We start from the raw sequence: 9,318 nt of genomic DNA, 5'->3' as shown, positions 1-9,318 counted from the left end.
TTGGTGATAATTGGACGTGTTTTATTAGCTTAAAAGCTGGGGCGGCCGGGGGCTTTCCGGGGCACAGCTGATTGGGCGGCCAAAACCACAGCTCGTTTGGTCAGTAAATGAAACGCCATCCGGGATCCCTGTCGCAGCCCACCCGGGCAGACAGTGCGGCTGCGTCTCCGGTTAGCGGCAGGGCCAGCTACACAACCCTGCTGGGCCATCTTCACTCGGGCAGCAGACGCCGGCCCATTTAGCATCAGGCTGCTGGATCCCAGCCCCGACCACGACCCCACTAGGGGGTGTCATGGTACTGCCCCGTAACCCTCCTCCGTTACTGCCACACCGCAGACCCACGCATGCAAGAGGAGAGACGAACAACCGGGCCAGTTTTCACGCTGGGTCTGGTTCCTTTGCTTTTCACCCCTTGCCTCTGCCTCTCGGCCATCTCTGCAGGCGGCGGCAGCTTGCAGGGGTGTTGGGCCACCAGTCAGTCCAGCCCTGTAGTTGATTTTTTTTTTTAAAGTGCCAGGAATATTATCTCACGCAGTCTTTCTGTTTAAGTCCGTGTGGCCTGCTGCTTTAAATCAACCATTAGAAGAGAAGCTGATTTAACCCACACTCAGAGTGGGGGCTGGTGCCTTCTAGCGGTAACTGGGAGGTTACATGGTCTTTACATCTGCGACATTGTTTCCGCAGCCCAAGGTGTCACAGGCTGGAGTAGCCCTGCAGAGATACAGATGAGTAACAATTCTTTAGATGTTTACAAATTCAGCCTGCAGGTATAATTAGTAACAATCTGGAATACGTCATTTTCCACAAGACCCTCCTGTTTGCTTGGCAGGATTTTGACCTGTATTCTTCAGCCACATCTTTAGTATAAGCATCAGCAGCGTCTAGTTAAGGTTGCCTGATGCTTCTCGTTATAAGAACCTGTTTTCAGTTGCTTATAACTTTACCAAACTTAACCCTTGCGAGTTGAAATTTCCCGAGCTGCTAAGTTGAGCCAATGGTTTCTTACCTGCACTGTTAAAAAAAACCTGCCTTATTTCTAGTCTGAATTTGTTTCGCTTCAACTTCCAGCCACTGGCTCCTGTTATGTAGTTGTTTGCTCGATTGAATAGCTGGCTATTGTCAAATGTTGTTCCCCGGGTAGGTACAGCCGGACTGTCATCAATCTCTTTGTTAAGCTAACCAGATCAGCTCCTTGAGTCTTCACCATAAGGCATCTTTTCTAAACCTTTCAGTCTTCTCACAGCTCATCTCTGAACCAGCTCCAATTTATCAACAGCCGTCTTGAACTGTGGACAGCAGAACTGGACCCAGGATTCCAGCAGCACGCACCAGAGGGTTGACAACTTTGTAATATTTAAAAACCGGACACTCCAACAGGAGTGCTGGAACCTCCCCCCCCTTCCCCTGGAGGTCCCACCCCTGCCCCACCTCCTCCCCCAAGGCCCTGCCCCCATTCACTCCTCTTCCCCCAGCCCCCCCTCACTCGTGGCTTTTCCCCTCTCCTCTCGCTCAGCCCGGGTCGGGTGGGTCTCGCCTGCAGAGCCGAGGCTGGGAGCTGCAGCTGCCCAACGCAGGTAGGAGGTGGCCCCAGCTGAGTAGGGGCTGGCGCAGGTAAGGTGACCAGATGTCCTGATTTTATAGGGACAGTCCCGATTTTTGGGTCTTTTTCTTATATAGGCTCCTATTACCCCCCACCCCGGTCCCGATTTTTCACACTTGCTGTCTGGTCACCCTAGGCGCAGGTCCCTGCCCGCAGTAACTGGACTTTAGGTGTCCGGTCAGTAGCTCTGACTGGACACTGTCAGGCCTCTTTTTGACTGGACTTTCCGGTTGAAAACCAGACATCTGGCCCCCCTCTCACACCAGTGCCAAACACAGAGGTAAAACACCACGACTGTTCCTACTGGAGATTCCCCTGTTTGTGCATCCAAGGATTGTATTAGCCCTTTTAGTCACATCACTGCACCGGGAGCTCATTATCCACCACAATCCCCAAAGCCTTTTCAGACTCACTGCTTCCCGGGAATGAGTCCCCCATCCTGTAACTATGGCCAACAGTCTCTGTTCACACGTTTACTTGTAGCCCTATTATAATGCACATTGTCTGCTTGCATTCAGCTTACCAAGCAATCCAGCTCCCTCTGTATCAGTAACCTGTCTCCTTCATTATTTACCATTCCCCTCCAGAGGGTGTGTCACCTGCAGATATCATCAGTGATGCTTTTACGTTTTCTTCCAAGGCATTGGTAAAAACGTGACACAGCTTAGGGCCAAGATTCAATCCCTGCGGGACGCCACTGGAACTAGACCCAGTTGATGATGATGATGATTCTCTGTTTACAGCTGCATTTGCAGACCGATCAATTACCCAGTGTTTAATCCACGTAACGTGGGCCATGGTCATTTTATAGCAGGGGGTCTCAAACTTTTGTACTGGTGATCCCTTTCACACAGCAAGCCACTGAGTGTGACCCCCCCCCTATAAAAATATATTAAAAAGTGTTTTTAATTAACACTATAATAAACCTATTGCTGGAGGTGAAGCGGGGTTTGGGGTGGAGGCTGACAGCTCACGGCCCCCTCAGGGGTCCCGACCCCCAGTTTGAGAACCCCTGTTTTATAGCATTCACATTTTTGTAATCAAAATGTCGTGCAGTGCCAACTCAGATGCCTTCCAGAGGTCTAAGTCTATTACATTAACTGTTACCTTCATCAATCAGACGTGTAACCTCCTCAAAAATATACAACCCGTTAGTTTGACAGGCTCTATTGTCCATAAATCCATGTTGATGGGCATTAATGATATGACCCTCCTTTAATTTGTTCTTAATCCAGTCTCATATCAGCCACTCCATTATCTCTATTTCAGGGACTCCCTGCAACACCCCCCTTCACATCCTCCCCCAGGCCAGGGGCTCTAATCATCCCTCATGACACCCCCATGCCAGGGGCTCCATGTGCCCCTTATTTCCCCGCTCCCCCATGCCAGGGGCTCCGTGTGCCCCCTATTTCCCCCTCTCCCCCATGCCAGGGGCTCTGGGTTAATGGATGTTCCCCATTAACTCCCCCCCCCCACCATCAGGAGCTCTGTGTGTTCCCTATTTACCTCTCCCCCCTCCAGGGACTCTGTGCGCCCCCCCATCTCTCCCTCCCCCCCGCCAGGAGCTCGGTGTGCCCCTCATTCTCCCTAGGGTCTCTGTTACGTCCCCCATTAGCTCCGCCCCCCATGCCAGAGCTTCTCTGTCCCCGCCCCCCACACACACACCTGGGCACTGTCCACACATTTTACCCTGGATCAAGGCTCAACAACCGCTGGGGTCATCGCCCCCCCCCCCAATGCTTACGTATTGGTGCTCCCCGGCCGCGCGCTCCCCCCGCCGTGCACTGCTCTCGCCCGGCGCCGCCTCCTCCGAACCCCCGTCTTCTCCCGACCGGGGCGCCTCCCCCGCCTGCTCCCCCTCCCGCCGGTGCGTGCGGCGGTGCCGGCTCAGCGTGGCGCTCTGGCTGAAGATGCGGCCGCACTGGGGGCAGGCGAAGGGCTTCTCGCCGGTGTGGACGCGGCAGTGGGCGGCCAGGTGGGGCCGCTGGCTGAAGCGCTTGCCGCACTGGGGGCAGGGGTAGGGCCGCTCGCCGGTGTGGGTGCGCTGGTGCAGGATGGCGGCAGAGCTCTTGCCGAAGGCTTTGCCGCACTGCTCGCAGCGGTAGGGCCGCTCGCCGGTGTGGGTGCGCTGGTGCTTGAGGAGGTTGGAGCTCTGGCTGAAAGCCCGGCCACAGGCCGGGCAGCGGTAGGGCCGCTCGCCGGTGTGGATGCGCTGGTGGCGGATCAGGGTGGAGCTCTCCCCGAACCCTTTGCCGCACTGGGCGCACCGGAAAGGTTTGTGGCCCAGGTGGCCTCTGCGGTGTTTGAGGAGGTTGGAGGTCTGGCTGAAGCTCTGCCCGCACTCGGGGCACTGGTGGGGCCGCTGGCCCCAGTGCGTCTGCCGGTGGGTGCGCAGGTGCTGGCTCTGGGAGAAGCTCTTCCCGCACTGGGTGCAGAGGAAGGGACGCTCGCCCGTGTGGACGCGCTGGTGGGCCAGGAGGTGCTGGCTCTGGGCGAAGGCCTTGCCGCATTCAACGCACCGGTAGGGCTTCTGACCCAGGTGGGCGCGACGGTGACGCAGCAAGTTCGAGCTCAGGCTGAAGGTTTTCCCGCAGTCGGTGCAGGCGCTGGGATGCCGGGATGCCGGTGGGTCTAGGAGATCCCGCTCAGTGGGGTTTTCCCTGGCCTCACACAAGCTCTGCTGGGAGATGTCCCGTCCAGGTCTCCTGGTGGCGATGTCTTGGAGATCCCGCTCTGTGGCGTTTTCCCCAGCCCCCCGCAGACTCTGCTGGGTGACATCCCCTCTGGGTCGCCCGGCCTCCCGTGGGGTGGTGGAGGGAAGGTGATCTTGCTCCACAGGGTTTCCCCCTGCCCCAGGCTGGATCTGCTGCGAGACGTCCCCTCCAGTTCTCTCTGCTGACACCCCGCATGACTCCGCTTTTCCAGCGCCCTCCTGCAGCGGGGTCTCCTCTTCAGTTTGGCTCAGGATCTGGTGATCTGCTGGCATGAAAAGGAGACTCCAGACGTGGCTACCTTGCTCTTTAAAGTACTGACATGTTCCCTGATATTACAATCCCCCTCCCCCACTCCTGATGACCCCAGGGTAACTTCCCCACCCCAGCCTACCTAAGGTATTTACTATGGTCCCCATCACCTCCGTATCTGAGCACCTCACACTCTTTGATGCATTTATCCTCACAACCCCCGGTGAGGCAGGGCACCGCTATTACCCCATTGTACAGATGGGGAAACTGAGGCACCAAGGGTATATAGGCTACACAGCAATAAAAGACCCACGGCACAGCTGCGACTGCCAGGGTCAGCTGACTCGGGCTTGCGGGGCTCAGGCTGTGGGGCTAAAAACTGCAGTGTAGATGGTCAGACTTGGGTTGGTTGCAGCCCAACTCTGAATCCCCACAAGGAGGTTGGATCTCGGTGCTCAGACTCCAGCCTGAGTTTGAACGTCTACACTACAATTTTTAGCCCTGCAGCCTGAGCCCAGCAAGCCCGAGTCAATTGACCCGGGCTCTGAGACTCGGTGGCGTGGATATTTTATTGCCAAGGGTACATTTACTCTGCAATGTAATCTTGGGCGCAGACTCAGGCTTGAGCCCAACCCCCATCTACACACAATTCTGTCTGACTCAAGCCTGGGCCCCGGGACCCCACTGGGGGATGGTTTGGAGCCTGTGGGTCCAGCTGGGACTCTGGCCCAAACTCCATTGTTTCGCAGTGAGGACGCAGCTAGACCCTCAGACCCTGAGTCGGCCAATCCTATCCCACAATCCCACGGGCCGGGGCTCTTTGACCTTGCTATCCCAAGAGTAGCCAATCGACTCCCAGGAAACGGAAGCAATCCTCCGGTTCAAATACAGCAGCTCGGCGCTGAACCCTTCCATTTCATTCTGACCCCTGAGCGGCAAACGCCGGGAACCGTCTCCTGCGTTTGCAATCGCCACCAAGCAGAAGAAATGCTTTGCCGAGCGCGCTACTCCCAGGAACACAGGCAGATTTTGGAAAATCTCTGGTGCGAGCCGAGCAAACGGTTCGATTTTAGTAAGAGCACCGGGAATGCCCACGCCCACCAGGAGATAGCGAAGAACGGAGTCACTGGACCGCAGACCACTGCCTTTCTCTGCTAGATTAAAGAGACCTTTAGTATCTAGCATCTTCTCCCTGGGATGGTACTTTGTACACTGTAATCAAATCACATCTGGATCTTCTGTTTGTTAAGCGAAACAGACCAGCTCCGTCAGTCTCTCACCATAAAGCATTTTATCCAGCCCGCAAATCATTTTTGTGACTCTTCTCTGCACCCTCTCCAATCGTCCAAAGTCTGTTTAAAATGTGGACGCCAGCACTGGATGCAGTATTCCAATACCAGTCTCCCCAATGCCGTATACGCAGGTAAATTTACCTCCCTACCGACTCCCTACTCCAAAGCAATTTTTCCAGCCCTCAAATCACTGTTACTTGAGAACTTCCTGCAAATACTCAGACAAGCATTCACTATTCACTGTGGGTGAAATTCACTGCAATGCAGAGGCTCACTCAAGACCCATTAAACTACTAGGGCTGAAGGGGGAATTAAGTAGTCCATAGACCCAGTGCTGGCCGCCTCACACACACGAGAGCTCCAGAAAAGCAAATGATTGTAGATCAAGCCTAATCGCCACTTGGGATCCTCCAGAAACAATCCAAACACTTCCTCCCCCTCTAGTTCTGATTATTCATTACCTTTGCTGGCACCTCTTTGATTCAGCCATTCGCTGGGGTCCGGGAGAATTGAGACACAGGGTTCTTCCCTGCATTCCATGCGAGAGATGGTTTCAGGATTAGGATCACACAACCTGCAAAAGGAGAGTGGGAGAAAATAGGAGGTGCTGCGACTTGTTAAATATCTGCAGAGCAGCAGCTTATTTATTTATTTAGCCTGAAAATAATAAAGACGCCTATTGAAGGCAGAGCTGGCTGGCAAAATGGATTTTTTGGTTCTCTGGCCATTCTAAAAACATAAATAAATCAATTCAGTTTTGGTTGAACACTTTTTTCAAAATTTTTGACAAACTGAAAATACGATCACTGCAGGTTGAACAAAGGGGGGGTTCAAGCATTTTTTAATGTTTTTGATTGCATGAATTAAATTCAAGAAAATGTTGATAAATTGAAACCTTTTGTTTTGAAAAGGTCAAAAGGAAATTTAAAAAAAAAATTTAGGTTTTTTTTTTTTTGACAAACAATTTGGCAAAATCGACACAAAATTGTGAAAAGTTTTGGTGTCGCCAATTCTGCATTTGCCACCAGAAATTGGCTGAAAATTTCACCCAACTCTACCAGAAGGCTCTAGGTGCCCTAATATAATTAATTGTATAATGAGAACAGTGAAATTAAAACCTCAGCAGTGTTTAAATAATCCATTCTACAGAAACTGGACCAGCCAGTCACCTTCCCCCTTTATCATCCAGATCAACCCATTGGCTCTCAGCCTTAGCTATGCTGCAACCCACCTTACCACCGCCACCATCTAGCCATAGAGGGTGGTCATGAGTCTCTCTGTTCTGATTGCGTCCCCTCTGGGGTTGAGCACAGCTGCTGCTCCATAAGGAGCAGTCAGCCCATGAGCAGTTGCTCCAGGGTGCATGTAGCCCTAATGACAATGTACGATGTGTTTGGCTCTGTGAATGGTCCACAGAGGATAACTCCCTGCTATTAATAACAATTAGCAGAGTTACACCTTCAGCGTGAGTGACTGCAGTTCAGTCCTGTGATGCACATGATCATATGTTCAAATCCTGCTGATAAGCAAGGAGAGGAGTTGCTAGAACACCATATTTGCCCTGGCTGCTTTTTGCACTTCTGAGAGGCAGCGTGGTCTAGTGGCTGGGTTCCAGGAGCCCTGAGTTCCACTCCCAGCCCTGATACCGAACTGTTGCGCGTGACCTTAGGCAAGTCACTTCCCCGCTCGTGCCTCAGTTTCCCTTCCCCACCCTTGGCCTGTCTTGTCTCTTTAGGAGGTGCTCTCTTTGGGCCCTGGACCCTGAGCTCAGGGCCATATTGTAATACACAATCATTTCTGCCTACACCCTTTTTCACCAGGATCCTGCAGTTTCTGCAGCACCTTCCACCGGAGCAACGCAGCGCGTTTACCAATCCCACACCACCACCCAGCGTGAGGGCGACGTTACCATCCCTGCGTGGCTAGTGGGGAAACTGAGGCACGGAAAGACTGGGTGGAGAGAACGACACGGTGAAGGCGGCACAGCCCGCCCCCACGTGTTTTTTCTTCTTCAGACAGCTGGCCCGCCTCCTTTCTCCTTCCCCCAGCTGCCACCCAGGCGCCTGATCCCGTTTCTCTGGTTGCTTCCTCCACAGGCAGCAGTGCTCCCCTCTTCCTTTGCTTTCCCCCTCCCCTAGGGCTGCCTCCCCCTGGCTCGGATCCTCTCCGCCCCACTCACCGCTCCTGCTGGGGGATGCTTGAGTGTCTTGGGCTCTCCGGGCAGAGGGGCGTCCCCACCGGAGCTGGGGGATCCAGGCAGCAGGGGCTGCCAGCAGCAGAGCTCAGGCACCGCCAGGATTCAGGCAACAGGAAGGTCCTTGCTGCGTTAAATCCCCTCCTGCCCTGCACTATATTTCCTCATCCCCACCGGGAGAGCTGGAGGATCTGAGACCTCTATGGGGTTAATCCTTCTAGGGCGAAACTGACCACCCCACGCAGTGGCCAGTGCACCTGTCCCATCCTTCTGCACCTCACCCCTAGAGCAGCTGGGGTGGTGGGGGAAACTGGGTGAAATACAATGGCCAGATTGGATGATCGAATGGTCCCTGCTGCCTTTAAGCTATGAAACCGGTGCCAGCCTCCAAATCCAGGCACCTGTTTCTGTTTGCCAGTCGGAAACTTTAAAGGCATAGAAACAGGAAGTTAAAGGGAAAAAGCCCTTCACGTGCAGCAAGGGAGATTTAGGCTAAATATCAGGAAAAACTGTCAAAGTGGCAGTTCTAGCAACATATTTTTTTCCTGAAACCCCACTGTGAAAAAAACAAATATTACTTTTTTTTTTACCCACAATCTTTCCTTTATTGGCATTTTGATGGGATTTTTATGGCATTATCAGCTCCTGCAATTTTGTCCCAGACAACATGATATTTGGTGGTTTTCTTAAAGCCCCAGCTCCTGGAGTCCTGTTATTATGAGAGAGACTCTTTTTTTTTTTAAAGGTATGTTTCTAGGCCTGAGGGTCGCAGAGAAAAGCTGGAAAACAGGACACCTAAAGGCTCTGAATCTAGGAGGCAAATAAAAGAACCTGGAAAAAAAAGGTAATCTCATGATTTTTCAGGCCTGCACCATGATTTTTGAACATGTGGATTTAGCAGTGCTGATTTCACAAAACAAGAGGTTTATCCTGTGCTTAAAGTGACCTGAGAAAAGGGTGGGGAGTTCTAGCAGGACCTACGAGAAGCTGACTGTCCAGACAGTGCTTAAAGCGTGCCCCTTAGTGACCTGGTTTGGGGTCGGTGACCCCTGGCAAACCCTCCCCTACCCACACACATACCTTAACCACTGTGTTTAACGCTCCTGTGAAGCAGAACCCTCTACTTCCTGGTGTAGTGGTTAGAGCAGTAGCTTAGCCCTGAGAAGACCTGCAATCAGTTCCCCACTCTGCCATAGACTCCCTGTGTGACCTTGAGCAAGTCCCTTAGCCTCTCTGTGCCTCCATTTCCCCATCTGTAAAACACCAACA

The 9,318-nt window shown here is 53.0% G+C and overlaps 1 protein-coding gene across 2 annotated transcripts; it reads right to left on the bottom strand.

The window, feature by feature from the left end:
• Positions 1–8,411, bottom strand: LOC123354089 (zinc finger protein OZF-like). 2 transcript variants are annotated; one of them, XM_044995758.1, is made up of 4 exons: positions 8,035–8,411; positions 6,317–6,429; positions 3,345–4,576; positions 1–711 (listed from the first exon to the last, which is right to left on the bottom strand). In XM_044995758.1, exons 2-4 carry the CDS (start codon positions 6,393–6,395, stop codon positions 694–696), a joined length of 1,329 nt encoding a protein of 442 aa, XP_044851693.1. In that variant the 5' UTR covers positions 6,396–6,429; positions 8,035–8,411; the 3' UTR covers positions 1–693. The 2 variants fall into 2 exon arrangements, with proteins under 2 accessions (XP_044851693.1, XP_044851692.1); XM_044995757.1 differs by having other exon boundaries at positions 3,345–4,579; positions 8,035–8,410.
• Between the last annotated feature and the right edge of the window lie 907 nt (positions 8,412–9,318).

This window comes from Mauremys mutica, chromosome 20 (assembly GCF_020497125.1).
Source record: "Mauremys mutica isolate MM-2020 ecotype Southern chromosome 20, ASM2049712v1, whole genome shotgun sequence".
Lineage (NCBI taxonomy): Eukaryota > Metazoa > Chordata > Testudines > Geoemydidae > Mauremys > Mauremys mutica.
Note: the sequence above shows the minus strand (reverse complement) of the source record. Positions and strands in the feature narration are given on the sequence as shown.

Excerpts from the sequence above, each read along its gene's own strand:
- LOC123354089 (XM_044995757.1), bottom strand. The coding sequence starts at position 6,395 with ATGGAATGCAGGGAAGAACCCTGTGTCTCAATTCTCCCGGACCCCAGC. Across the intron at positions 4,580-6,316 it reads TCAAAGAGGTGCCAGCAAAG|CAGATCACCAGATCCTGAGC; the intron begins GTAATGAATAAT and ends TTTTCATGCCAG.